Below are 27736 nucleotides of genomic sequence, written 5' to 3'. Positions count from 1 at the left end.
TACTCGTTTTATGTGTCGTTTCCCAAGTGAGGTCCATTTGCGACGTATGCAAGTCGTATCACAGCAGGGGTGGGCAAGAAGGCTCGAATTATAGATACTGTAGAAGGAACGATACAACATTGCATCGAGACGTTCGCACGATACTGGGAAGAAAGGACCCATGAAGTCTATTCCACGGACCAGGTTGATGCGGTGCTCGAGAATGTACCCTCCGCAGTGCACACCAGTGCACACCAGTGCACACAATTGGAGCCTGCTTGATAGTCCCCATGCAAAACAAGGGCCTACCTGTGTCGCAGCACATGCACATGCATGTGCTGTGCTCGCACACACGCGTTGCTTTTTTCTTTGCTTTCTTTCACTTTTTTTCCCACCAAGAAATCGTAGTGTCCGGTTCCAAGGTCCAAGGTCACGCACCTGCACATTGTGTGCCTTGTGCAGCTGTCCGTCCCCTGTCCCTTCCACATTCTGTTCCTTCCGTGTTGTTCTTTCCGTGATAAGGAGCGCATCACGGCCGGCGGCAAGAGCTTCCCACGGCCGTGAATACGAATACCCGTCCGATAAAACCCGGGCATCGTTCGTTGTCATTTTTAATTCATTTCATTTGTTTGACGGAGTATGAATGGCCCCAAGTTCAGACCTCCCGCGCATCAAACAAACCCTGACGGCGCATTCCCTCCGTTGCTAGGATCCCACGTCCAACCGCGAGGCTGTCCCACGTGGCACGCGAAGCCCGTCCTCCCGAAGCGAGGCCCGCCTGAACGAAATGAATGAGGACCGAATAAGGGAGGAGATCTTGTCAATGCAAGGTTTCTTTCCGACAAGAAACAAAGGCGAACCGCAGAAAAGATACCGGACGTACTATGTCCTTATCCAACGGACAAAACTACTGGCGTTATTACGTCTTTTTGGTAGTTTTTTTCATTGCTTTTTTTTTCTAAAAAAGGAAAAAATAAAAGAAAAAAAAAGAAAAAGAAAAAGAAGAAGACCCCTGATCTAAGGGACTTTGCGACATTGAGGAAAGATCCAAGCACAAGGACGAAGAACACAAAGGTTGTCCATGGCGTGATTTCTGCCAGCTCGTCAGGCGACTCAGGTTGCTATTGCATCTCATTGCATCTCATTGCATCTCCATCTGCGAAATGGCAAAGGGCCAATTCAATCGAAAAGACAGAATCGATTGTAGATCAAATACCCTTTACAGATGACAATTCATAATCAGACGACGGGGAGGCCGGTCCAGACTACGGAGCGTATAAGGAGTTGGGTTTGTACTCTTTCTATTTTCTTTTGGCCATTTTCTCAGCTGTCGTATCTTACAGGGAGTCAGGTAGCCAGGCCATGTGTCCCACTGTGGCTTCTGTTGTGGGGGATGATGCTGGACCAGATGGCACCCTCCTGTACTTCGTAGCTGCGGCCAGGCCCTTTCAACAGCTGAAGTATCCGACGAAATGGTAAGATAAGATGGTTTGTGATCAACGATACGAACGACGACAAAGGGCAACAAAAAAAGAAAAAGAAACCCAAGTGACGGAATCTGTAGCGGCCGCGTCAGCACGTCACCGTCCCCGGAGCTCTTGGCTTCTCTGCTACGTTTCATACGAAGCAATGAGGGCGACCGACGGCGCACATCTCGCCCACGACCAGATTCCAGCGCTCCTTGGCGGCCCTGAACATCTTACAGTGGACTGGACCAGGCTGGCCAGGCCTTTTCCTGGCTGCCCCGCTGCCCCATCCCTCACTGCTCACTGCGCGCAAACGGTGTCTCGTGTAAGTCGACACTTCGCTTTGTCAATGATGCGCCGTCATGGCTGAGATTTCATTGCCAAGGCTGCAATACGCGTACAGAATGACGGATGCTGTGATGCCATGCTGTTTGGAGCTTGGCCCATGGTGTCGTTTGCTGCCGTTCGCCTCCCGGTGGAAAAACGACGTCACCGACGACATTCCTGAGATGCAACCACCGAAAGTTGATCCAGATGCCATATACAGAAGAAACTAAAGGGAAGACGAAAGGGTTGCTGACTGGGAGAGAAGCAAGCCACACAAGCGGTGACATGGAGACACCGTTGGGCTGCTGGTATACTGTGGGATAGTGTTGTTTGTGTCTCCGTTGGACTGGGTGTAAGTCGAACCCAACTGTCGTGGCACAAACAAAGCCCCATCTGCAGTACAGCCACACACATGGCCACACACATGTAAAGAGAGGCCTCTTTCTATTGCCTTTTATGTGCGAGCTTGGCTGGGAGAAAACAAGAATCTCCGCTCCTCCCATGCGTTTGTTTGGGCTGCCGTTGCTCCCTGTCGCTCGCCTCTGGACATATACATTTGTCATTTGGTAAGCAAGAGTACGACGGATACGGTGAGCTTACAGAATCCGAACGCCTCGTATGGGAGCAGGGGCAGGGCGAGCTGAGGCGGTCGGCGCCCTCGGGCCAGGCCAGGCGCTCTTGTGCATAGAATCAATCGTATGCGGTGAGAAGCAGGCGCTGCATTTGTCTGTTACGCACCGGCCCGTCACTCTCGCGCCTCGTTTCTATTTCGGTTCCTTCAGCAGCCTCCTACGTCACCGCTCGTGTAGAATACAAACAAAGCAAGTGAGGCGAGTGAGGCAAGCGAGGGAAGAAAGGCAAACAGGGACTGTTACTTTTTGTTGCCGGCCTGTCCCTCCCTCCCCTTCTCGGAGATATAACTGGCTGAGCAGCGACGGTTTTCAGAACGTCAGCAGCCAACGAATTGCTAGAGGTCCGAACAAGTTGCAGCATTGGTCGGAATTCACAGAGACGCAGCTGCCGTGTACAAAGCGAGCTGCATGGCAACGCCCAATCATCAAAGCTGCATATCACTAGTAAACAGTAGACAGTGTTCTCGGCCATCTACAGGCCAATGCAACCTGTGCAGGGTACACAGACACCAAACCGACCCCAGTGCTTCACTTGCATCACATCGCCTGTGCGCGCTTCGCTTGTGTGTTGGGCTTGACTATGCTGCTGTGCTTTTTGGGTTGCAGTCGCCTACACAATGCAAAACAGCATCCGGTAGCGACAAGGCCATGCAGTGGCCCTCCTCTGTACATCAATCCCGAGACCAGGCTGGCACATGGTATGGGAGCGAGTGCTCAGCGTGCGCCCACGCCGTGAATTTTGTTTGCGTTTTATGCAATGCGGTTTGAGACGCAGCTCGTCCTTTTATTTCCATCTGCCTCGATTGACAGAGAGGTGGTGGTAATGATCGGAACCGGAGGAGGCATGGTCCTGGTGTCTTGGCGTTTTATATTCGCCTTTTCTTTTACGACCCCGACCGACGTGCACAAAGCAGAAATAAAAAAGACACCACAAAAAGAACACCCCTGTCATAAGGCTCTCGATTTCGACAAGGCTCGTTTGATACAAAATCAGCCAAAAGTGCAGAAAAGAGTGACGGCCAGCAGCGGCACAATGTGCCGTTTCTGTTGTCGTTTATTTACCTTCTTTCATGGACCGTCCCCACTTTCGCATTTTATTGGACGATGCGTCTTTGAATTCTACCACACATTTTGCCCGACGGGTTCGAGAAGGGTACATGCGAATGATCTGCACGGCAGGCTGTTTTGTACCTGATCCGAGGCGATCAGGAACAAAAGCAAGGGGAAACGGAAAGGCGAAATAAAGCCCAAACGATGTTCGAAGAGACAACCTTTGCTTTGTGCCATTTCCTCTTCCCACCTCGTACGAATTGTACAAGAGTGACTCCTGCTTCCTTTACAACCTTGACAAGACCAGCTCGGGCAAGAACGGTTGGTGCATGTATAAAATTTCACTCTGATGGACGCTTTGATGGATGCGCTGATGATGTATGCTTCAATGTGCTATCGCTTGTCCACAACAACAAAAACAAGTAAAAAAACAGCAGGGGACGAGACGCATTGCAGAGGGATCACATTGATTCTTCTGATCCCTCTTTATGCATGGCTGCTGCTTCTGCTCCCTGTTTTGCCCCTGCTCGTGCAGCTGTTACCGTTTGATTAAAATGGTGTGCCAAAGATCCTAAGCTTTCCATGTTTTTCCGTATCTGCATAACAAACAATCCGATGTTGCAGCTGAACGTGCAACGGCAGCTGTAGTTGTCACTTTCCGAACCCCCCGTTAGGAGCATGACGATCGCCTCTTTGCCGATGCCGGGCTTGTTCGTATCGTGAAAAATGACTGTCGTGTAGCCAATCCGTCCTCTCCATCAACGTCCGTAGCCTGTTGACGTCCTTTGAGAAGGCACACGATTTGGACAAGTTGTAGGCGTCGATAGCTCGTCATTTTTTGCAAGAAAATATGACAGGCGGGAGCACATATGGTGGTTGTGTCTTGCAAGACATGGATTTTGTTGTATTTCTTGCATATCATGCATATCATGCATACCGTCATGTACTCTAAGGATGCGCGTATATTGCTGGGATCGTCTGAGACATTCTACAATCACCTTTGAAGCTACGAGGAAGTGAACCCATCGGGTTCAGCAATAGGATGATCTGGGGTAGGAAGGCGTCTCGTCATTTTACGCAACAGTGCGACAGAACCTGTTCCTCCTCCTCCTCCGATATCATAATACCTTTAGAAGTACTCCGGCGTCGTACGGCATAGTGTTTGTTCATGTGCCTTGCCTTGCCTGCCTCGCCTGCCTCGCCTGCCTCGCCTGCCTCGCCTGCCTCGCCTGTTCGCCCTGCATGGAGGATGTCTCACAGCGTCGAGGCGAAATTGCACGTCCCCCATTTTCGTCACGGCAAGGCCATTGTGCCTCTCGTTCTCGCGTCCTCGCAGCAGTTGTCTTCCGTTATGCGATGGGTCGGGACTCGCACATATCGAACCGCATTGTATGCCATCGTGACAACCTGCTGCCTTGGGGGAAACCAGATCACCTATTCCGTCCGGAAGGGCCTCGTCACTTTGTCCCCTACCTCGGCCGCATCGACGTGCTAATGACGGGGCGTTTTCTGTAAAATTGACAGTCTGTATCGTCCAAATATTGTTTCAATTTCCCTTTGCATTTTGTATTCCACATTTTCGGCAAAGGTCCTTCCTGGAAGAAGGAGTAGGAACAACCTCGTTCTCCTTTTCCTTCAAGCTATCCCTTGCAGCACGTTCTCGGCAACAAAAAGGCTGTGGGCATGGTTCGTGAACCGTTGCTTGTCGTAGTATAGTGTATGTTTTTGTATTTCGTCCGCATCTGGTCCATCGTGGCTAATATAAAGCAACCTTTTCTCCCAACGTCCTGGGCCAAACACGCTATGGAGAACTCTCAAAAAACAGTCCGTCATGCGCCGTATTATTTCCCAATGAAAAAAAAAAAAGAATACATAAAAATATAAAAAAGAGGCACAAAGAGCCGCTCATTGCAATGAAATTTTGGTACGAAATGGTAAGGTCAAAGCCTCGAATCCGTCTTGGATTGTTGGGGCGTTGGGGAGTTGGGTCGTTTGGTCGTTGGGTTGTTCGGTCGTTCGGTCGTTCGGTCGTTCGGTCATCGGGGCGAGTGTTTTAATTGCCGACGAAAACGGAGACCTGCCATTGGGAATATCGTTAGCAACAGGTCACTGTGGGAAGCGAACTACAGGAAGCGAGAGGGTTGTCCACGAACCGCCATGAGGACGCAACACAAGCTGATGTACGGGCTCAGTCTCTCGCCTATCCGTGCACACTTCCAGAAGATACCCATCAGGCTGTTCAAAAAAGGTCTGTTAGCGCTTTTATTCGAATGAGAATGGCGACGCCGTCCGCCGGGCTAGAAAGGACATACCCATGCTTGCGGCTGTCAAGCAGTCTCGGAAAGATCTGGTGCACGTAGGCGCTGGTGCAGATGAGAAGGAGGATGACGAGAAGCAGCGACTGGAAGTTGAAGAGGGCCGACTGGAGGACAGGAGAAAGGGGGTTAGCAAGGCTCCTAAAAGTCGGCGTCGGGGAGGACGGGGGGATGCATCGCTCACCATTGTGACGGGGGGATCAATGGCCAGTACAGAAAAAGAGGACGGGATCAGTGACGCTGCGAGATGGTGAGAGTGTGTCGGGCTGTTCGTTGGCAACACGTTGGTCTTTGGCGATTTGGCGATTTGGCGATTTTGGATTCTGGATGCAGGCCAGAGTTGAGCACTACGTATGTCCCAAGCGGCCGTCTGGCCAGGGAAGGAACACGATTGGCTGGAAGGCGCTAGGCTGTGGCGCGAGAGAGCTCCTGCCCTCGCAGCCTGGTCCACAACTAGCGCACTTTCCAACGTTAGCAAGCGGCTGCACTTTTGAGACTCAACCATCATTTTGTGTTTTTGTCTGGTTTGGAGCAAATCTCCATCACCTCCAGCCGCGCATACCAACAAACGACTAACGAGTTTACCTTGGGCACCTGCATCACAACCACCGTCTTTCTATCCCTCCACCCATGACCGCAGCGCAGCCGCCACGGCCACGCCCACCGCCCACTTCCCATCATGGAGCCGAGAGCGCGTGCCGGCAAGAATGTCGGCAAGATGAACTTTGGCTACGGCGAGCGTGAGTGGAAGGCTTGTCTGCTGCAGTTGCGTACGTGACGAAACTAACCGTGCCTTTCGATTGCCAGTTCGCCAGCTCCTGTACGGCGGAGGCGACGCCCGCGATCCCCTCCCCGAGACGATGCGCGTGCTCGACGAAATCGCCACCGACTTCATCCAGAGCCTCTCCTTTGAGGCCGCCCGCATCGGCCAGTACTCGGGTCGCCAGAAGATCAAGTATGAAGACTTTGAGTTTGCCCTGCGGCGCAACCCGCTCTTCCTCGGCAAAGTGCGCGAAATGTTTGAAATGAGCAAGGAAGTTAAGGACGCGCGCAAGATGCCGGGCATCGGCGAGGGCAACATGGGCAAGGCCGACATCAATGACCTGGCAAAGCTCGGCGAGGGCGATGAGGGTGGGGAGGGGACCAACAAGAACGGCGAGGGCCCGAGTGCCAGCGGAGCCGCCGCGAGTGCTACGCCGACCAGCGGAACCGGCCGTGGTAAGAAGCGCGGACCCTACGCGAAGACAGCAGGCAAGCGGAAGAAGGCCAAGATGGAGCAGGAGGCGGCTGAAGCGGCGGCCGCCGAAGCAGCAGCCGCCACCGCCAAAGATGACGACGGTGGCGTCGTCAACGTCAAGGAGGAGCCGGCGGACGATACGACACAAGGAACAAGAGGCGCCACGGCAGACACGGCGGACGGCGCCGCAGACGAAGAGCCAGATGCAGAAGAGCCATCAAATCTCGATGCGCTCTTTGGTGGCGGCGACGACGCGGATGCCGACGGGGACGACGACCTGGGATTCTGATGCGGATTCCAGGGTTATCAGGATATTTCTGTTTGTGGACCCTTGCCAAGAGTTTACCCTGCCCTCCCATTTGGCTACGTCGTGTGCTCCGTGAGGGAAGGTGCAAATTTGCGCCGGTGCGCGCCATCTGCAATCCGTCTCTTTTCGACGGCACGCTTTTCTTGTCGTGCCTCCTTCCACCTGGCTTCACTCTCAGACCGTCTCTTTTTGCTTCTTTTCCTTCATGTTCTTCTTATACTCGTATTTCTATGCATCATCTCGATGGTGCTCACCATGACAGCACGGCGTTGGGTTATTTTGCGGCCATAGCATGTTGGGAAGGCGTTTTTTATTGTTTATAAACGTTTCAACAAATCATATGACGATTTGGGGATCCAGTTGGTGTCAGCTTTGGAATGCAAAATATTTCCAATTATTTTTCTAGTCCTAGGAGACGTGAACGAAACAAGACAAGACATAAGACTGAAAAAAGGGAGGAAACATCATGATGCCTTGCGACGTCCCTGTCGTCGTCCCTTAACAACGACGATGACTAAGCGTGGCTTCTGCACGGCGCTCCAATCCACCAGGTCGCATTTCCTTTAGGGGGGTCACAGGGAGCACAGCGAGGTCAGCGGCCCGTGTTAGCTCCAGCGCAGCTGCAGTGGCCACGGGGCGTGTTGGGTCCGCACCTTCCTGTCACAAGCTCACCCAATTTCAAGGAGATTGGCCAGAACGGTAGGCACGACCGACAAAAGACAGCTTTCGCCTGACCCACCGTCACCACATCGCAGCGCAACCCACTCTCTCCTTTTCTTGCTGTCCTGCTCGCGAGCATTCTCCACGCTGTGCACCCTTGGCCATCTCGCATCACTCCTGCGTGCCTCCATTGTCTCTCTACGCGCACAACGAGCTCGCGCGATTTCTAGCTTCGGCAGCCCTATCATGGAAGCAGCTGCCTCGTGATCTCCAAACTTCGAAAGGAAACAAACCGAAAGGAAACAAACAAACAAAAACACTTGAGCTGCATCGAACCGAAACGCGGCCTGGCTCGCGTCCTCGACTGACCTCGACTGACCTCGACGTTGTCTCGCAACCTCTTCCTTTCTCTCCCTTTTTCTCCCATCAAACCACCTTTTCTCGCAATGGCCATGAACAACCACTTTGTCGCTGTCGGCGAGGAGCCGAAGCCCGAGGACTTTGGCCATGGCATCCAGGTCATTGACGAGGACAAGGCCTTTTCGTGCGTCTCCTCGGTCCTTCGCGTCGCCTGAGCTTGTGCTTGTGCTTGCTGCGCGGCCCTTCTGCTAACACGTCTCCATCGCATAGGACACACGTCAATGACTACCTCCGCAAGACGCACGTGGCCGAGGCCGGCTTCAACTACCACCTCATCTCCGTCTTTGGCTCCCAGTCCACCGGCAAGTCCACGCTGCTGAACCACCTCTTCGGCACCGAGTTCAGCGTCATGGCCGAGTCCGAGCGCCGCCAGACCACAAAGGGCATATGGATGTCCAAGAACAAAAAGGGCGCCGGGTCCATGGCCGACAACATTCTGGTCATGGACGTGGAGGGCACCGACGGCCGCGAGCGTGGCGAGGACCAGGACTTTGAGCGCAAGAGCGCGCTCTTTGCCCTCGCCACCAGCGAGGTCCTCATTGTCAACATCTGGGAGCACCAGGTCGGCCTGTACCAGGGCGCCAACATGGGCCTGCTCAAGACCGTCTTCGAGGTCAACCTGCAGCTGTTCCTCAAGGACCGCCAGGCTACCCCGCGCTCCCTCCTCTTCTTTGTCATTCGCGACTTCATCGGCAACACCCCGCTGTCCAACCTGCGCAACACCTTGGTGCAGGACCTGACCAAGATCTGGTCCTCCATCTCCAAGCCCGCCGGCCTCGAGAACGCCACCATCGACGACTACTTTGATTTTGCCTTTGCCGCCCTGCCCCACAAGATCCTGCAGCCCGACAAGTTCGTCACCGAAGTCGATACCCTCGGCCGCCGCTTCGTCGCCGGCCACCGCTCCACGACCGACCAGGAGTTTGTCGGCGGCGTCTTCTTGCCCGAGTACCACCGCCGGATACCAGCAGACGGCTTCTCCGTCTACGCCGAGGGTGTCTGGGACCAGATTGTCAATAACAAGGACCTCGACCTGCCCACCCAGCAGGAGCTGCTTGCCCAGTTTCGTTGCGACGAGATTGCGCGCGAGGCCCTCGTCGTCTTTGACGAGACCATCCTGCCCCTCGAGCAGGAGCAGGCCGACAGTGTGCGGCTGGGCCGATCCGTCGTCTTGGCCGGCCTTGGCACTGCCGGTGCCGCATCACGTGCCGCCTGTCTCGAGCTGTTCCAGACGCAGGCCGGCCGCTACCACAAGGGCGTCTTTACGCGCAAGCTCGCGGAACTGGGCGACAAGGTGGACGGCCGTCTCAAGACGCTGTACCAGGGCCAGCTGGCTGCGTCGCACAAGGCCGGTGTTGCGTCGTTTACCGAGGCGGTGACGAGCTCCGTCAAGGCCGGCCAAAAGGCTGGCGGCAACTACGAATTTGCCGAGATTGTCGAGACCGAAAAGGCCAAGGCGCTCAAGACCTTCAAGACGGAGGCCCAAGGTCTGGCTATCCCCGAGGTCGCCTGGACCAACTTCAAGCCGCAGTACCTGCTTTTTGAGAAGGAGCTCGACGAGGTCAGCGGCAAGCTGCGCAAGGAGGAGATGCGCCGTCTGGCCACGCGCGTGGAGCGCTGGGTCAAGTCGCGTCTCGGCGATGCGGTGGGGCTCGAGTTCAACAAGCTGGGCTCCGGTCGCGCGGGCGGCGGCGCACCCGACGTGTCGGCATCCTCCTCTGCATCCATCAGCAGTGCCAACGCGCCTCCCTCTGAAAAGGACCTGTGGGACCGCGTCTGGACGGTGTTTGTGGGCATCGTTGAGGAGGCGCAAGACCGTTTCACGGAACGCGCCAAGAGCTTCGATGCCAGCGAGGCCGAGGTCCAGATCGGCTTGTGGCGCCTGCGGCGCAAGAGCTGGGTGGCGCTGCGCGAGCGAATTGACGAGGAGGTCATGGAAGGCAACATTCTCCTCAAGCTGCGGGAGAACTTTGAGGACAAGTTCCGCTACGACGACGCTGGCGTGCCGCGCATCTGGCGGCCCAGCGACGACATTGAGGGCATCTACACGCGCGCGCGCGAGTCCACGCTCACCCTCATCCCGCTGTTGGCCCGCTTCCGCCTGGCTGCCACCATTGCGCCGCCCGACCTGCCCGAGTGGATCGGCAACCAGCCGGCCGGCGTCGAGCCCGAGGACGAGGACGACCTGACGCCCATTGGCGGCGTCGACGAAGAGGAGGGCAAGAGCCTTGAGGAGGAAATGACCGTGCTCAGCGAGAGCAAGCGCCAGGACCTCGTCATCCGCTTCAAGAAGACGGCCGACGGCGTGTACGTCGAGGCCAAGCGCGGCGCTCTGGGCGGCATCACGCAGGTGCCCCTGTATTTTTACGGCATCCTGCTCATGCTGGGCTGGAACGAGATTCTTGCCGTGCTGCGGAACCCCTTCTTGTTCCTGCTGCTGGCCATTTTTGCGGGCGGCACCTATGTCGCGTACAGCCTGTCTCTGCTCGGCCCCATGATGCAGATGGCCAACGCGGCATCGAACCAGGCCGTCGAGATTGGCAAGCAGAAGCTGCGCGACTTTATCAACAACAACGACTCCGCGCGCCAGGCTCTGGCCATGCCGGCTCGAAGCGACAGCACGAGCAGCAGCAGCGACAACATCCACATGGATACGCTCAACTCCAGTGGACGGAGGCAAAACACGACGACACGCATTGACGACGACGACATCTGATTTATTTTTGATGCACCGATTCTTTCCGAATTCTAGTATTCTTTACAACTATTCTTTACAGCTACATAAAAATGAGACATACATGGGACGACACCGGTTGGGCACATGGCATGATGGAGACGAGGGACGGTGCTGGACCAGAACGGCGTGGCACAGCGATTTCCATGTTGCATTGTTTTAATTGGTATGAAATGACTTGGTTGTACACATATGTATCCGTTGGTGTCTCAATAATACACACAAATTCACTCCCATTCCAAAAGCGCACGTCGCCAAAGAGGAAATAAATCACATTTGGATGCACAAACGGAAAAATCAAACCCAGGCCAAGACCCCAAGAACGCCTTACGCCCAAACCCTAGCATCGATACTAGAAGACCTCCGTCCCGACTGGTTGGCCAAACCACGATCCCAGCTCGTCCACCACATCCTCATCGTCAGCGTTCTTGGCCGCCGCTGATGCAGTAAAAAAGTCCGTCATCCGCGTCACCGCAAACTCGTTGTCGGGCGTGTCCTCGTCGGGCTCGGGCCAGTCCACCTGCACGCCGCCATTCTTCTTGCTGTCTTCCAGCATGTCCTTGGCCGTGCTCCAGCTGAAGCGGCACTCGGGGCCCCAGCCAAACAGCGGGTGCATGTTGCGCCGCAGCCACGTCGTGCACCGGGCGTCGGACGGGTAGCCCGAGCCCCAGCTGGGCGTGGTTGCGGCACCTGCTGCGCCTTCCGTTGTTGCCAGCGCACCAGCATACCGTTTGTAGAGCACTTCCAGCGCCACGTCGCGCGTTACCTTGGCACAGACCGATGCCGCCGACACACACGGGTACAGGGAGTCGGCCTTTTTCGACACCGTGATTCGCAGGCCGGGGAAGTAGCGCTCCAGCTTCTTTTGGTACGATGCCGGCGGGCCCACGGTGTCGACATAGACGTCCGTCACCCGCACGCCGCGCGCCAGGACCCCGCGGATGAGGCCGACGGTCGACTCGGCGGCTTGTGCGTTGAGGTTGCCCGCCGCTGCCGTGGGCGACATCATGCCGGCCCCAATGTCGCGCGCCGACAGCAGCTCCACGGCCCAGCCGCAGTTGCTGTGCAGCTTGGAGCCGCTGCGGCAGACGGTGGCCATGAGCGTCGACCGGACGGCCGCCGACAAGACCTTGGAGTCGTCAAAGCGGTGCGGGGCGCCAGTCACGGCGTCTCGGTCGGCATCGGGCGCCTCGCCGCGCAGGAGAGCGTCGGCCAGGTCCACGGGGGCATAAAAGACGCCGTAGACCATGGGGCCGAGCACCGGACCACGTCCGGCCTCGTCGACGCCCAGAACACACGGGACCGCCTCGGCTAATGGGCCGCCGTTGGCGTCGCCGTCTGTGGCGTCGTTGGTCACATGCGCTGTTGGTGCCAGGAGGCAGGACGGAACTGGGGAGTAGTGGGAGTATGATGCACCCGAAAGCAGGACATGCTCGTCGATTGAAGGCGGCACAAACTCGCCCGATGTCGTCTCGAAGACGGCGTCCTCCTCAGTCATCTGAGTGTCGTCGTCCATGGTCATGGGAGAGGCGCGGGGCGGGGTGTTAGGTTCAGCCGAAAATAAGAAGCCGTTTCGTATGCCTGACAGAATGTACGTGTGTATGCGCAGTGGCGTCAATGTCGATTGTGGTATGAACTGGCAGGCTGTTTCTTCGCATTGTGATGTGGAGGTTGTTCGTCCAAAGTGATGCCCCTTTGGGCAACTGTTATCGATAAGGCAGTTGGCGCGCAGAGGGAGACGCGTTGCGCTGGAGAATGCCCCAAAGAGCAGACGCGTTTTTAGGTACCTTCCCGCAACAGCACTCCAGCCAATCAGCCGCGCTGGCGCCTCGTACCTGCCCCAGCTGACGCTCTGGCATACAGGCGGCCCTGGCTAAAGTGGTGTGCGGACAGCGCCCAACATTGGCATGCGAGGAAAGTGCGACAAGGTGGATGTTTTCTCTCTTTCCCGCGAGACCTTGCATTAAACATAACAAGGTAGTCGCGACCGGCTCTCTCCACGGAAGCCACCACCGAGCTTCAGATTTACAATCTCGCACTCCTCGTTATTCGGACACAAATCAGACAGGACAGAGAACGTGTTTGGACGCAATTGAACAGCTCCCACGATAACCTTCCACACGACCCGCCGCTTTGCTTTTGACGCGTATCCTGCGACGCGACACAATCGAGCATCGGCCTTCCGACCACCGAACCATCGCCACCCTTGACGATCACGACGACAAAGAGACTCTGTTTTGTCCCAACAGCAGAGCTTCACAACAATGGCACCTCCACGGGGCGGCGGCCGGCGCTCAACGCAGACCAGCGAGCACATCTACAAGCTCGGCGAACGCGGACGGTAAGGCTGGGATGCTTGTTGCGCATGTATTGTGGAAGGAGGAGGAGGGGCGGGGGGAGGGGCGGAATCTGCAAGATGCTATTTACGGTCGCTGACAGCATTGGGGCTCAGGAAAACGGGCGTAACACTACGCGACACCGGCGTGCGCGACGAGCATGGTATGGAGCCGATTGACGACATCTTTTCGTCACCAGCCAAGGGAAACTCGGACAATGGCGACGAGGAGGAGGAAGATGATGAGGAGGAAGGGGAGGAAGCCGACGAAGACGACGACGACGATGAGAATGGCGAGGCGCCCATGGACCTCACAACTGGTAAGAGAATTCACTGAATGCCCCTCTTTCCCCGAAACGCAACCTGCTGACGCTTGTCTCCTTGCATAGGCTCGGGCTTAGACCCTGCGGCTATGATTAACGGTCAAGGCGCATTCGGTGCGCGCAGGTCGCCCGCCAAGACACTCTTTGGCTCACCTGCTGTGCGCGGCTCGGCGTCCAAGAAGACTGCTGCGATCCGCCAAAACCCGCTCTTGCGCCCGCCATCGTCGCCCTCGGCAAATACCATCCACCAGACGAGCAGCCCCAGCAAGCCGGTAAAGCGGCGCCTCGACTACGGCAAGAACACAGCGGCCTCTGCACAGCGCCGGCCGTTTACGCTTGCGCCCCCCGCTGGCGCCAACGCGCGGCGCCAGCACCTGCTGGAGGACGAGGAGGAGGACAACGACGAAGAGAGTAACATTCTCCAAGGCGGCCACGGCGACGAGGACTCCATGCAGATTGTGGGCGGGCCGGACAGCTACGACGAAAACGTGGATCCCGAACCGCTCGAGGAAGAGTTGCCGGCGCGTCCGGCTGCACAAGTCAAGCGGCGCGCTGGCAGACCGCCAGGAAAGGGCAAGTCTCCCGCTACCAAGTCGCCAGCAGCCTCCAAGAAACTACCCCCAGGCCCGCAACAAATTCCCAGCTCTGTTCCCAAGAAGCGAGGACGGCCAGCCGCCGCAGCACCAGCCCCAGCTACACAAGATACCGAAGACGGGGCGCAAAACGCAAAACGCCGGCGTTTAGCAGCAGGTGCGGAAGAGGACCCGCCCAAGCCCAAGGGCCGGCCAAGGGGACGACCAGCAGCAGCGGTGGCCAAGCGCGCACCGGCCGACGAGGAGACACAACCGGAGGAGCAGCCAGAAGAGCCCGCCGACGATGCGGCACCGAAAAAGAGGGGCCGGAAGCGCAAGTCGTCTGGCGTGGGGGCGGCGACAGCAGCAGCCGCCGCCGTCCCGCGCGGGCCGCCACTACCAAAGAGCCGCGGCTTGGTGGTCCGGCGGCGGGAGGTTGCGGAGGGCAGTGGCGACCTGGTGAAAACCCGCTCGGGCCGCAGCTCGTTCCGCCCGCTGGCCTTTTGGCGCAACGAGCATGTGGAGTTTGACCCCAACGACGTGCAGCAGGACGGCTTCGGCCGCAAGACGAACAACAGCAAGTTCTTGCTGCCCACGATCAAGGACATTGTCCGCGTAGACGAAGAAGTCTTGCCCCGTAGCTACGGCCCGGGCGGCAGCCGGCGTGGTGGTGGTGGTGGTGGTGGTGGCGCAAAGCGCGGCCGCAAGCGGCGACCGACGGGCGACGCCGACGGCGGTGACAACGAGCCCGACCGCGACGCATGGGAGGCGAATCCGGGTAAGGTGTCTGGCGACATAGTGGTGTGGTACCCGGAGCACGAGCTGGATCCGCCGGCACTTGGCCAAAACGTGGAGATGACGTCGGCCGAAATTGCGCTGTCGGACGCGGCGATCCAGACGCACGAGGTGCGCGGCGGCACCTTCCGGTTCGTCAAGACGCTGAGCTTGCCGTTCTTTGGCACAGGCATGGTGGACATGCCGCCCGGGTCGGAGAAGAAGCTCAAGAACTCGCGCAAGATGCACATGACATTTTTTGTGCACTATGGCCATGTCCTGGTCAAGGTCAACGAGTCCGAGTTCCGCATTGCCAAGGGTGGCATGTGGTCCGTCCCGCGAGGTAAGCTAGTCGCACTGGCCGGCACACAAGCTTTCCCCTTTCAATTTTTATTTTATTTTTTTATTTTTTTATTTGCCCCGTTTCCATGCTAACCAACACAGGCAACTATTACAGCATCACCAACGACAAGGACTACCCGGCCCGCGTGTTCTTCGCACAAGGCTGTGAGATTTTGGCGCCCGTCGAGCTGGACGAAGACGACCGAGGAAATCAATAAGTGGCCCGGCCGTGGCAGATGGATGATCATCTTATGCGTTCTCCCCTTTTATCTGGTGTTCTTTTCTAGCTTTTGGTTCGCCTTGCTTCTGTTATCTTCCCTGGACTTGTATGATTGTGCGAGAGGAGCACCGCAGTTATCCGCGATGTTTATGTTATTTGACACCTTGTCTATCTTTGGTTTCGGGGTATACTTGCAACGTTTTTATGTTGTTTTTTTTTCCTCATTTTTCTTTCCTTTCTATTATATCGATTTTCTGGCGTCACCAAAAATTACTTTTTTTTTCTCCATGGCCAAACCTCGTCTTTATGTAGGTTCTTCGATCCCGAATTGTAATTTGTCGCGTGTGAAATAGCCGCCTTTTGCGCAGTCCAATACAGCACACGGCACGACGCACAATGACTTGCAGCCAAGGTGCAGCTCACTCACGCCACGGGACAAAACGGTACGGCAGACATAAAATAAGCATGCGACGACCTGTAACTCGCAGCTGTCACTCAACAAATTGAGACCCACATATACAGACCGAGCGAGTCCTCTGATTGGCCAATTGATCCACGCTTCATCCAATTTTATCTGCCTCGTCTTCTGGCGATTTCTGGAGCTTCCTCCACAGCTATAAGCTGCGTTTTACGGGGTCGAACGCAAAAGAGCCATTTTCTGCTCCTTGGCTTTTTTTGTCTTTATTCTGGGGCCAATCCTGCTGGTCATTTTGCCGCGGGAACCACAATATACTTTCTGCGGCGTTGTGCTCCATAACGTACCTCGGGATAGAAGTGACAAAAGGGGGCGCCGTGACTGCTTGTTTGCATGTCGTTATTATTTTTATTTTCGATTCTACGAAATACAGGTCCACTCAATGGCCCTGCCATTGTCATCTCAAGGAGGTTGTTCCGACGCTGTGCGCGCACATATGTCTCACTATATTAGTGTGTGCAGTACAATTTACTGCACACCACCTGCCCTTTGTACCAAAGTCTAAACGCCTCTGGAAAAGCATGTGCCTCGCTTGGTGGGTCGCGTTGCAACCCGTTCGCCGCTTCCGCCAACGTCTGCCACGGACATATGGAAGTTGACGAGCGACGCAGCAGGAAGGCGCGACGTACAAGAAGACAAGCATGCATAGAAAGACACAGCGGTTTAGCAGCAAGGAGCAGGTGAGTTGGAGCGAGACGAGAAACCCGCAGCAAAGGAAGCTGCGAACAACCAAAGGGCGCCCGCCAACAGCCACCAAACTGCCAAAACCTGGAAATACGATGACGGACAGAAGGCGCGAAACGCACCCAATATGCGTTAGGCGGAACCGGCCGGCTTGGAAAGAACGGACAAGCGACCTACATTTGTGGTAGGGCAGGGAAGGCGCGGCCCTCTCACCTCACTACAGGAAAGAAGAGAGGCTAACAATGCCGGAGAAGGTTAGCTGAAGCGTGCGGGCCTGACGACAGTTAAGCCAGCCCATCGTTGGGTCTTGTAAGCTCTGAGCGCTAAGACATCTGCCCAGTGTAAGGCACCCCGGTTTTTTGGTGCATTTCGGAGTTCATTTGGAGTCCTTTTTCGTCTCTCCACCCCTCACTGATGTGTTTTGCCTCGCCTCAAAGTACCCGTGGCTCTAGTAGCTCGGCGCGAGGGTCGCTCTTGCCTCTCTGCTCGGCTTGTCTCGATCGCTTTAGACGTTCTTGCTTCTTGTTTCTCTTTCTGCTTTTTCTCTTTTCTCTCTCCTTTTTTCTGCTTCTTTTTTGAACTTTTCTCCATACTCTCTCTGGCCTCTCCATTTGCATTTTGCTGTTTTCTCCAATAACACGGGACATTTCCCAATCGAGGCATACACGAGCAAACAGTTGCAGCCGCACAACAAAGCAACCACTTCCCTTTACAAAGACAGCATAGAGTCAGTCCATAACCGGAACTGGCACGACTTTCGAGACACGACAACGACCGTTGGATTTACGAATTGCTTCATTTTTGGCTTTTGATTTAGTTTTCCAGATTTCCAGATCTTCGGTTTGCCATATTGCCTTCTGAGATACCCCGTCCCATCCCCAACATACGCAATGTCGGCCCCCCTGAAACCCCACTGGGTGCAGCCCTCCCACCCAGAGATCCAGGAAGTGCTCATCGGCTCCAACGGCGACAGCGAGTTCACCACAAAGAGCATTTCCCGCGTCGACCTGCCCCCTTTTGCGCTCTTCGCGCCCATGGCCAGCCCGCCGGTCACTCCCGCCGCCGCTGCCACATACGCCACTGTCCAGGTTGGCCGCAACCAGCACATCAACTTGAACAGCGATCTCCTGTACATTAACCACTCCTGCGAGCCATCTCTGGTATGTATGATTGGAGAGCTGTCGTGTTTTTATGTATTTGGCTGTTTATCTATTTATTTATTTTTTTCATGTCCCTGGAGCTTCGTTTGAACTGACCTCCTTTTGTGCTTCTCCAGCTCTTCGATACCTCCAGCCGCAACGTCTGGGTCGGCCCCAAGGGCCTCAAGGCCGGCGACGAGCTCACGTTCTTCTATCCCTCTACCGAGTGGGACATGGCCCAGCCCTTTACGTGCTTCTGCGGCACGCCCTCGTGCCGCGGCCGCATTAGCGGCGCTCGCAGCATGACACAAGACCAGCTGGCTGGTCTGTGGCTGAACGGCCACATCTGGGAGCTCCTCAACGAGCAGAGGCAGCAGAAGCAGCAGCAGTCGAAGACGGCAAGACCTGAGAATGGCACGTCTTCGCACGCCGCCGCGGCTGCCAACGCCCCGTCTGCCATTGAGCAGGCGCTCAAGGAGGAGCTGGCCCGCGCCGAGGAATCCCTACACAAGGCTGACCAGGCCACTGAGGCTGCCCGCCGCGCGCTGGCCGCGCACCGCAGCGGTCTCGCCACGAACGGCAAGGCCCACACCAGCAACGGCACCAACGGCACCACCAATGGTGTCAATGGCACCAACGGCGTGAGCAAGCCGGTCCCCAACGATGAAGCTCGCCACGGAACGTCGTCACGGGAGCTGGGCGGCGAGTTGGGTGGCGATACTGCCGAGCGTGCGTAAAAGGGTGGGCGGAGGGGTACGCGGGACGCAAAGGTAGAACAAGGTGTGCATCGTACAGGGCGGAAGATTATGGGGTAGTGGTTTGATCTATGAGCATGGTTTGCCTGGCCAGACCCAGGCTCCAGGGCATGCTCTCTTGATGTTTGATATTCATTTTGTATTTATTTTGGCCTTCAGATTCAACATCTATGGTCCTGTCGAATTTTGTTATGCAACATATAAAACAAATCTATAACTAGGGACTAACAAATGAAAAAAATTCACATTTATTTACTTTTTGAATTTACCTCCTAAATATGTCAAACAAAGCAAATACTTATTCGGGTGTGTTTATAACGTGGTATTTATTATATTTATTGCTATGTTTTTATCGAGCAACGTATTTATCTAAAATCAGTTCTGTCCCAGAACTCCCAAACAAACCGAACGAAACAAGAAAAAAGGGAGAAAAAAAAAAAGTTAAAGTGGGCTACAAAGATGCGCCCTGCCCGTCATAAGGACCATATAACACCGCTTGGAGCCGTCCCAAAAGGATAAAAAGGATACACAAAACAAAAAGAAGCCTATACAGGAAAGCAGAAGAGAGAGATGAAGCAGCCGCAAAAGAGGCAAAAGAGGCAAAAGAGGCAGAAGAGGCAAAACTGACCGAGAGCGGATATGCCGCCTACGAGAACATGCCGCCGTCCCGCCGGCCCAGCTCGCTGCCGGCACCGCCCGAGTACTTGGCCTCCTCCTTCTCCCACGTGGCCCGCTCCTTGTAGGAGCGCGCCAGGTACGCGCGCGCAAACTTCCAGGCCTCCGTGTCGGCCAGGTTCCACGCCTCGACGGCGCTGCGCACGGCCACGTCCTTCTTGCTCTTGCTGACGCCAAGTTTCTTAGCCTTGGCGAGCAGGTCGCGCTCCTTGGCCAGCGCATCGGGCGACGCCACGGGCCCGTCGTCCTTGTCGTGCTGCGGGGGTGGCAGGCGCTCGGGACCGGGTACGGGCGTCTTGGACTCGCCCTTCTTGATGCCCCGGCCCTGGGCCGGGATGGCAAAGCCAAAGTGCCAGTCGACGTCGGTGGGCAGCGGCTGCTCGGCGGAGATCCAGAGCGTGTGGCCCTCGGCAAACTCGCCGGCAACGGCGCGCTTGAACCGGAGCACGCGGGCACCGCCCGAGACACCGGTACCGAGCAGCTCCTTGGTAATGTCAAAGAGCCAGGCGTCCCGGTGCGACTTGCGGCGCAGCCACGCAACGTCGACGGCGCCCTGCTTGTGCGCGACGGACTGGAAGGTGTACGGGTGCGGCACCGTGCCAATGGTGTAGAGCGTCGACGTGTTCCGGTAGGTCGGTGGTGTGCGGACGCGCATCGGCTGGCGCGACACGCAGGGTTCGCACTTGGGCATGTTGGGCGGGCACGAGGCCTCGAGCGGCGATACGGAGCACTGCGCCAGGCGGTTGGCGAGATCGGTGGCCGCCTCAATCATCTGCGTCGTGTGCTCGGCGCGCGGCTTCAGGACGGCGATGCCGGACGAGAAGAGGTTCTGCCACGCGATGTGGAGATGGGCGTTGATGAGCTGGTTGAGGCTGGCGAGTCCGTCGGCCCGGTCACGGTGGATCATGTCGCCGACCTTGATGTACTTCATGGCGACGGTCTGGGTGTCGTAAAAGGCAATGGCGGAAGGCGTATCGTCGACGATAAAGGGATAGTCCTTGGTCCTGGCCTTCATGTCGTTGTGATCGTCCGCCACCATGCCGCCCACGGCGCCGGCCGGGTCGATAGCCCGCGCGGCAACCTTCTTGGCAGGAGGCGCCGCCTGGCCGGGGACGGCTGCTTGGCCAGCGGGAAGAGGCGACGGGGAGGTGGCCGCAAGGGGAGCGGCCTGGACAGGGACCGCACCAAGAAGGGCGGCTTTGGCAGGAGCTGAAGCAGCGGCCGCCGCCGCGGACGCACCAGCCTGCTTGGCGGCGGCGCCAGCAGCACCAGCAGCGCCAGCAGCACCAGCAGCGGCCGCCGGAGCAGCCTTCACCGGCGGCAGGTCGGTGACGGGCGGAATCGCCTCCAGGAACGTCTCGGCGTTGACAATGGTCGGGTTGGAGAGGACCAGCTTGATCGCGTTGGAAATCTCCTCCTTGCTACCGGCAAACAGGCCATCGCTCAGGCCGGCCCAGCGGGTCAGCGCCGGGTACTCGCCACGGCGCAGGAAAGACAGCAAGGGATCGGTGCGGGGCCCCATGGGCAGCACGAGGTAGCTCGCCAGCAGACCGCCGCCCATGTTCTCCCAGGCCAGCCAGCGCATGATGTCGGCCTTGGCACCAGGCGTAATCTTCAGCTGCTGCACGTCCTTGTACCGCGGGTTGTTCATGGCCTCCGCCGAGCTCAGGAGCACGGGACGGAAGCCCTGCGCCCACCAGGCCCGGCGCCACGTCAGCAGCAGCGCACTCTCCGAATCGGCCAGCTTCCTATCGCGCTCAATGGCCGTGTCGTAGTAGCAGTAGATGGGAGGCCGGTCAGGCAGGGGCGGCAGCAGCGCGCGGCTCTCGTCGAGGGTGAAGGAGGAGGAGAAGGGCGTCGAGAGCCACTTCCAGTCGGAGAACCAGGCCGAGTCCTCGTGGGAGTCGTCTTTTTGGCGCGGCGGAGCGTGCGATTTGGGGCGGAAAGGGTTGAGGGAGTTGGACCATTTGTTCGTCCATTGCGGGTGGGACTTGAACTGTGGGATGGAGAATTTGTGGTCGGCAAACTTGGACAGGCTCGGGCCGGTCGGCACGGCACTGGGAAGCGTGAAGATGACGGAGAACACGGCGAAGATGAAGACGGCCGAGATGAGGATGGTGATGCGCCGCGTTGTGATGGGCGGCAGCAGCCGCCCAAAAAGAACGTACTGCTTCGGCATGGCAGGACGTCGTCAGGACGCAATCGATGGTACAGGTCCGTTTGTTATTTGTGGATTCGAGATCGCGGGGACGGGCGATGAATCTTGTTACAAAGAGATGGATGTGCCGCTGGAATGAAAAAAAGAAAAAAGAAAAACAGAGGCAAAATGCTCCAATGGAAAAGGCACGATATAGAAAACGAATGACGGGAAGAGAAGAGAAGGATGCAGATGAGGAGGACAGAAGACCACCTATCTCATGATGGACGCAAAGACGGATGTCGCAAAGGTGACGATCGAAGACGGATGTTCTGGAGAGCAAACAAACAAAAGAAGCAAAAGAAACAAAGAAACGGAGAATCTAAATAGTGGCCTCTCAATGCAGTAAAGCAGGAAGCTCAGAGGTGTCGCACCAGTGTCGCCGTCTCTTGTGATGGTCGAGTGTCCGGGACGAGTGTCGAGAAGCACGGTATCGCTGGTATGCTGTACGTTGGAAAATGATGGCCAGCACAATCAAAGCTTCGAAAAAGGAGGCGTTTCCATGCATGTCGTTAGCGTCCAACTGTCCAACCGCGTCGTTTCCCCATTTTCTTATGGGCCAACAGGCCAGGAACAAAGGAACACTTACGTAGGTGACTTCGGTACGAATTGTCACGTGAAATTAGTTAATCGGGACAGATAGCCTTGATGTGACCGCTTTTATTCTGCCACTTTAAGCGTGGAGTTTCACACGTGACCCGTCCAATGAGTAAGGTGGAGAGGGCTGCTGGGTGGGGCTCGTTTTTTGCGCTCCCACACAAAAAATTCCCACTTTGTGCATTTTTCTAGTCTTCCCAAAAATTTCCCAATCTCGACCGCGAACTTTTCTCCAGCTGCCATCTCACGACGACCACGACACTCTTTTTATTTTCGACCTCAACCGCCCATCACCTCCCACAATCCGACACAATGGCCAAGGCTAGCAGCTGTACGCATTTCCCCCGAAACACGCTCTGCATCGACTCGTTCGAACTGTTTCTCGATCGCCGTTTTTGTCTTGTTTTTGTATTTGGACTAACATGGAATTTTTTTGTCTCTCCAGCCATCCACTCTTCGCGCCGCAAGTCGCGCAAGGCTCACTTCAGCGCTCCCTCGAGCGTGCGCCGCAACATCATGAGCGCTCCCCTGAGCAAGGAGCTGCGCGAGAAGTACAACGTCCGCAGCATCCCCATCCGCAAGGACGACGAGGTCACCATTGTCCGCGGCTCCAACAAGGACAAGGAGGGCAAGGTCACGTCGGTCTACCGTCTCAAGTACGTGATCCACGTCGAGCGTGTCACCCGCGACAAGGCCTCCGGCCAGAGCGTCCCCCTGGGCATCCACCCCAGCAACGTCGTCATCACCAAGCTCAAGCTTGACAAGGACCGGGAGAGCATCCTGGCCCGCATCAAGGCCGGCCGTGAGCAGCGCGAGAAGGCCAAGGAGGATGCCAACTAAGCGGATCGATTTTCTCTTATTACTCGTTCCCACGTAGTCGACAACCTAGCGAGGCGTTTAGCACACTCGAAAATAAAAGGAAAAGAAAGCAACCTCACAAAAAAATTCGAAACATCACAACACATCCAGGACGCAGGCAAAATTGGTCTCACCTCTCTCACAGCCCCATACCAACGGGCCAGGACATGGACACATCATGCCTGTTTCTTTTTCGAATCCTTCATTCTGTACCGCTACATACCCACCAAAACCGACGAGACCCACCAACGAGACGCCAATGTCTCGCCACGTTGCTGTTCTCGCTCGCTTTTGATTCTCGTTCGTCCTTTTTATGGATATATTGGGCAGGGTTTTTGGGAGGCGAGCGAAAACAAATGGAGCCGCCTCGGGAAAGAGGATGGAAGAAAAAAGCACTCGCCATCAATGAAAGACATTTTTTTTTACCAATGGCCATTTCACGTTCCCCACGACCACTGTGAAATGATCCATGGGAGGCTCTCCCGAAGATGATTCCAACGTATGCGAGGTGACCTTGAATGTTGTCGTAGCAGCTAGTAGTAACTTGGCCATAATGGTCATTGTAGTCTCGTAACTATTCGTACGACGCTCAACATGCAGTCATGTAGTGTCGAAAAACATACTGCGAGGTAGTCTGGTTTACCATGGGGCAAGGTCTGCAAAGTGCCACGCATAGTGAACAATTGGACTGTTCCAACGTACTCTATCTTGTGTCCTTTCTACACCCATTGCCAATTTGCAAAGATATTGGCGCGCACCAGTATGTGCTTGCAGTTGTCTGTAAATGCTTGTTTGATTGGGTAAAACATAGCGAAATGGCTGCAGGCTCAAAATGTAACTATCTGCTATGGTACATACTGGGCTGCCTGACACTAATCAGATATCAAAGTAAATAAAAATATGCCCTTCTTTGGCCAATAACGAGTACCAGATAACCCTCTTCTCGGCGGTAAACAATACTGAATGTGACCGACGGTCTCGCGGATGCACCTCAGGGAAACCCTCTTCGTCGTCTGTTTCGACAAATCCCGTCTCTAAACAAATGCGGCATGTCCCTCACCGTAAAGGAGAAAAAAAAGAAAGTTAAAAAAAAAGAGAATACATGAATCGCAAAAATAAAACACAATGTACATGCTTCAATGATGAGGAGCCGCTGCATGGCCCACGTTACAGAGTAACAAAACTGTAGTCGACGACACTGCGTACATCGAAGCGTCCTCCAAGTTCAGAGGTTGTCCCAAGGACTGACATCGTGGTTGCTTTCGACGAGTGTCATTCTTTTTTGGAACTGCTGCTCAAGGGAGGTGGGCCCGACACTCTCTGGCGGCGGTCGGTTCTCTCCAATCCTTCTCGATGCCGGGGTGATGAAGATACTGCTGCCATCATCTGACTTGATTGGCGAGAGACGACCTAGTGCCACAGGCGACGAGTGGACCGAGCTCAGAGACGCAGCCACCAGACTGTCGTAACCAGTTGAGTATTGAGGAAGAACACCTTGCACGGTAGCTGATGTGAGAGCACCCGGCAATACCTCGCTATTGGTAGAGATATTCCGTTTCAGGACAGTATGCAATATCTTGGACCTTGGCAGACAAAGTGTTAGATGCGTTTGTGTTTCTGCAGTGGGAAGGCACTGGCATGTTTGAGCATACCTTGTATTATTAGCCTGCGTATCCTGTTTTCTACCCTGAGTGACGTCCTTTGGTGCCTCTTCGAAACCCTTGGGATTCTTGTCGTTCACCTGCGACCGGTCTTCGAGCGCGTCCGAATCAGGACGCCTCTGAATTTAACAACCACGAGAACATGTTAGGAACAGAATAACGTCAAAAGTGTCATGAGTTGGATGAGTTATACGGGACAACGGTTCCTCTTACCAGAGTGACCTTGACGGGCTTCTGTCTTTCTCTTCGAAACTCGGATGCATACCGACCGGGGTTGCCCGCCTGAGAAGCTTGGGTAACCTTTGGCTGGAAAGCCCCCGTGTAATAGTCAACATCGGGGTCACCAATGGGAACATGGCGGCCCAATAAAGGGGGTGGTGGACTATCGCCGATTGCGTCGTTGGCAGGAGAAGGGGGGTAAAAGTCTTTTCCGTCAAACTTAGGCAGGCCTTTGCGCGTGAAGGACGGCGCCCTTCCCCAGAATAAATACCGTGAGCGGGTCTCGTCATGAGTAAGTTCTCGCTCATAGACGTAGTCGCTGTCTCGTACATGTTGGGGATCAATGCCGGCTGGAAGGGTGCCGACCAGATACGGCTTTGACAAGTCCGATTTGTTGTTAGTTGTGACAACAGATGGCTTCTTGTCATGGCTTAGACCCCGGACTCCGTAGGCGCGGGCATCATTGTTTTGGTCGACAGCACTGCTCTCGTCGACAGACGCACCGTCCCACTGGAACGATCCTCGAACACGAGGAGCTTGCGCTTCTGCGATGGCCAAAGAGCGAGGTTCAAACGGGGGTGCAAGTGCAGCCTTGATAGGAAGGGTCGACTTTTTGATGGGATCAGACAGTGCAAATGATGGGTCAACAGGATTCAGATGAAAGAGAGGTTCCTTCCTTCTGAGGACTTGTTTGTGGCGAATGCTGTGTGAACGTCTAGTGCTGCTTGAGACATGCTTCACTGTACCTTGCATGGAGGCACTTGAACGAGATGCCCGATCGATAGCGCGACGCTCTGGTCCATTTGTTTCAGCTGCAATGGGCTCCTTCTTTGGATAGTGGTTTTCTTCAAAACGAAGCTGGTTTTGGTTCAAGGCTTCGAATCTGTCAATCTGGGATTGCAGCATTCGAATGGTTCGTTCCATCTCCTTCTCGTCAATTTGGTGTTTGTTGTAAAGCAACTGGTCTTCGTGGTATTTCAAAGAACCCCGAAGCATCTCGATCTGCTTCCTGCTTATTTCACTTGGTCGGATTGACGATATAGGGGGGGCCGAGGGAAGCTGTGGGGCATTTTCCGACGATGGAACTGAACCAGCATTTGTCACGGCAGATGGACCAGGATGCGTTGGATTCGCTTGAGGCGCCTGGAACGGCCCGGGAAGAATTGGGAAGCCCAGGGGTGAATTAAACAAGTGGTTCATCCCGGCCTGCGATGGACTCATGAGAGACCCGTGGAACAAGGCGAGAGGAAAGTTGGGATTTCCAAGAAACCCGGAGGGAATCTGAGAAGGTGGACCTACCGCGATATGAGGCGGAACAGCTGGAGGCGCAAAGGGGTACACCACCTGGCCATTGACAATAAATGGTTTCGTACGATCAAGCTGCTCGGAGGGCATGCGCATGGGATGCTCGCGTGTTTTGTCAAACGCCGGTGTCTTGAAGTTCGATGACTCTCTGTGATTGCCGTTTTGCACATTTTCCTTGGCAAAATTCTTCTCGGCCTCCGGCAGGAGCATCTCAGAAGCAGTGCCTGGTGGCCCTGGTTGAGGAGGAAACGGAAACCCACCAGGCATCGCGAGTCCCAAGGGTAGCGGCATCATCGACATTCTAGGCATAGGAGCTGGGAACGGCGGGTAGAATGGGTGGTGGGGAGGGAAAGCATACAGCGGCAAGTTGGATGGGTGCGGTCCAGCTAAGTATGGGCCATCGGGGACCCGCTGCGTCTGGTCATCCGGCGGCGGATTGACATCTTTAGCAAGATCACCTTCATCTCCTTTGTCCTTGGGGCGCTTTGACATGGGCGAGGTGCCTCGCGTGTTAGGGACAATGCGGCCACCAGCAGTGACTCGAACGTGTGTAGGGGAAATGACAGCTTTGTAGAACCGCTGAAAGCCCTCGCTTTGCTGAGCATTGATACCGGTCGGCGCAGAGAGAGGCTCGGCCGACGTAGCTTCGGAGCCCACCCTGCCACGATATCGCCATTCCATTTCGGCCGGATTGCCAGTCGTAGCCTCACGGCGTGGCTGCCGTGTGACATAGACAATCTCATCGGGCGCACCAGGGAAATCAATTCGAGAGCGCGCTGTGCTTGACTGCTGGGTATGGAACGGCCTGTATTTGTGGAAACGGCCAAGCGTGCGAGATTCGCGAGATTCACTACCACTCTGACGACCCGCGGATCCCGTTTGAAGGCCTGCATTGGTGGTTAGCGGTGGTATTTTTGGATTGGAACGCCCGCGGATGTTGAGACATTTCCATTTGCCTGCGTACCGCGATCCACCCCCTTCTGGGGCGCATCCTCAAGTGACATCGGTATGCCAAACGCCCGGAGCTCGAGCAGCTGCTGAGCTGTGTACCTGTAGGATGGCATTGTGGTGGTACAGTCGACAAAGGCGAATATGCAGAACGTTCGGTGCGTCCGGAAGCAGTGCCAAGTGAAAATAGTTGCAGTTGTGGGTGGCCACTTTCCGCGAACAGGGGGAAGGCAGGACACAATGTAGCGGATCAGAGGGCTGAAAAAGACGACGGATGTTTCCTGGTTTGTCAGTTTCTGGGCCTCAAGCTGAGAAAGGATGAACTTCCGAGCACTGCCACGCGCTACAGGAATGTCCAGCACGGTGTCTGGGCCGGGAAAGACCTCCGCAAGCTTGCAATACTTGCTGCTCCGCAGATCGTGTTTAATAGAGAGGCAGATGGGACCAGTCAACTCCCGATCGTGGTACTGCAACTCCGACAGCTTGTTAACCAGTCTCTTGGCGCGCTTGCTGGACGTGGTAGATGCCAT

At 55.8% G+C, this 27736-nt stretch overlaps 8 protein-coding genes across 8 annotated transcripts; 5 read left to right on the top strand and 3 right to left on the bottom strand.

The window, feature by feature from the left end:
* Window positions 1-6448: 6448 nt before the first annotated feature.
* On the top strand, window positions 6449-7295 carry SPBR_01969 (uncharacterized protein; the record flags this gene model as incomplete). The annotated part of the gene is made up of 2 exons (XM_040760278.1): window positions 6449-6509; window positions 6577-7295. The coding sequence occupies 2 exons, from the start codon at window positions 6449-6451 to the stop codon at window positions 7293-7295; spliced, it is 780 nt and encodes a 259-aa protein (XP_040619433.1).
* A 1124-nt stretch (window positions 7296-8419) lies between these two features.
* SPBR_01335 (protein SEY1) lies at window positions 8420-11109 on the top strand (the record flags this gene model as incomplete). The annotated part of the gene is made up of 2 exons (XM_040759646.1): window positions 8420-8517; window positions 8604-11109. The coding sequence occupies 2 exons, from the start codon at window positions 8420-8422 to the stop codon at window positions 11107-11109; spliced, it is 2604 nt and encodes an 867-aa protein (XP_040619432.1).
* A 370-nt stretch (window positions 11110-11479) lies between these two features.
* On the bottom strand, window positions 11480-12643 carry SPBR_01821 (ribonuclease H2 subunit A; the record flags this gene model as incomplete). The annotated part of the gene is made up of 1 exon (XM_040760131.1): window positions 11480-12643. One exon carries the CDS (start codon window positions 12641-12643, stop codon window positions 11480-11482), a length of 1164 nt encoding a protein of 387 aa, XP_040619431.1.
* Window positions 12644-13391: 748 nt separating this feature from the next.
* Window positions 13392-15691, top strand: SPBR_01396 (cupin domain containing protein; the record flags this gene model as incomplete). The annotated part of the gene is made up of 4 exons (XM_040759707.1): window positions 13392-13468; window positions 13580-13782; window positions 13852-15474; window positions 15576-15691. 4 exons carry the CDS (start codon window positions 13392-13394, stop codon window positions 15689-15691), a joined length of 2019 nt encoding a protein of 672 aa, XP_040619430.1.
* A 2051-nt stretch (window positions 15692-17742) lies between these two features.
* On the top strand, window positions 17743-18728 carry SPBR_01901 (uncharacterized protein; the record flags this gene model as incomplete). The annotated part of the gene is made up of 2 exons (XM_040760211.1): window positions 17743-18012; window positions 18129-18728. The coding sequence occupies 2 exons, from the start codon at window positions 17743-17745 to the stop codon at window positions 18726-18728; spliced, it is 870 nt and encodes a 289-aa protein (XP_040619429.1).
* Window positions 18729-19392: 664 nt separating this feature from the next.
* On the bottom strand, window positions 19393-21600 carry SPBR_01415 (uncharacterized protein; the record flags this gene model as incomplete). Its single annotated transcript, XM_040759726.1, has 1 exon — window positions 19393-21600. The coding sequence occupies one exon, from the start codon at window positions 21598-21600 to the stop codon at window positions 19393-19395; it is 2208 nt and encodes a 735-aa protein (XP_040619428.1).
* Window positions 21601-22527: 927 nt separating this feature from the next.
* On the top strand, window positions 22528-23055 carry SPBR_02080 (large subunit ribosomal protein L26e; the record flags this gene model as incomplete). The annotated part of the gene is made up of 2 exons (XM_040760389.1): window positions 22528-22546; window positions 22661-23055. 2 exons carry the CDS (start codon window positions 22528-22530, stop codon window positions 23053-23055), a joined length of 414 nt encoding a protein of 137 aa, XP_040619427.1.
* Window positions 23056-26053: 2998 nt separating this feature from the next.
* On the bottom strand, window positions 26054-27736 carry SPBR_01583 (uncharacterized protein; the record flags this gene model as incomplete). Its single annotated transcript, XM_040759893.1, has 3 exons — window positions 26054-26086; window positions 26253-27145; window positions 27223-27736. The coding sequence occupies 3 exons, from the start codon at window positions 27734-27736 to the stop codon at window positions 26054-26056; spliced, it is 1440 nt and encodes a 479-aa protein (XP_040619426.1).

This window comes from Sporothrix brasiliensis (assembly GCF_000820605.1).
Source record: "Sporothrix brasiliensis 5110 chromosome Unknown Cont18, whole genome shotgun sequence".
Lineage (NCBI taxonomy): Eukaryota > Fungi > Ascomycota > Sordariomycetes > Ophiostomatales > Ophiostomataceae > Sporothrix > Sporothrix brasiliensis.
Note: the sequence above shows the minus strand (reverse complement) of the source record. Positions and strands in the feature narration are given on the sequence as shown.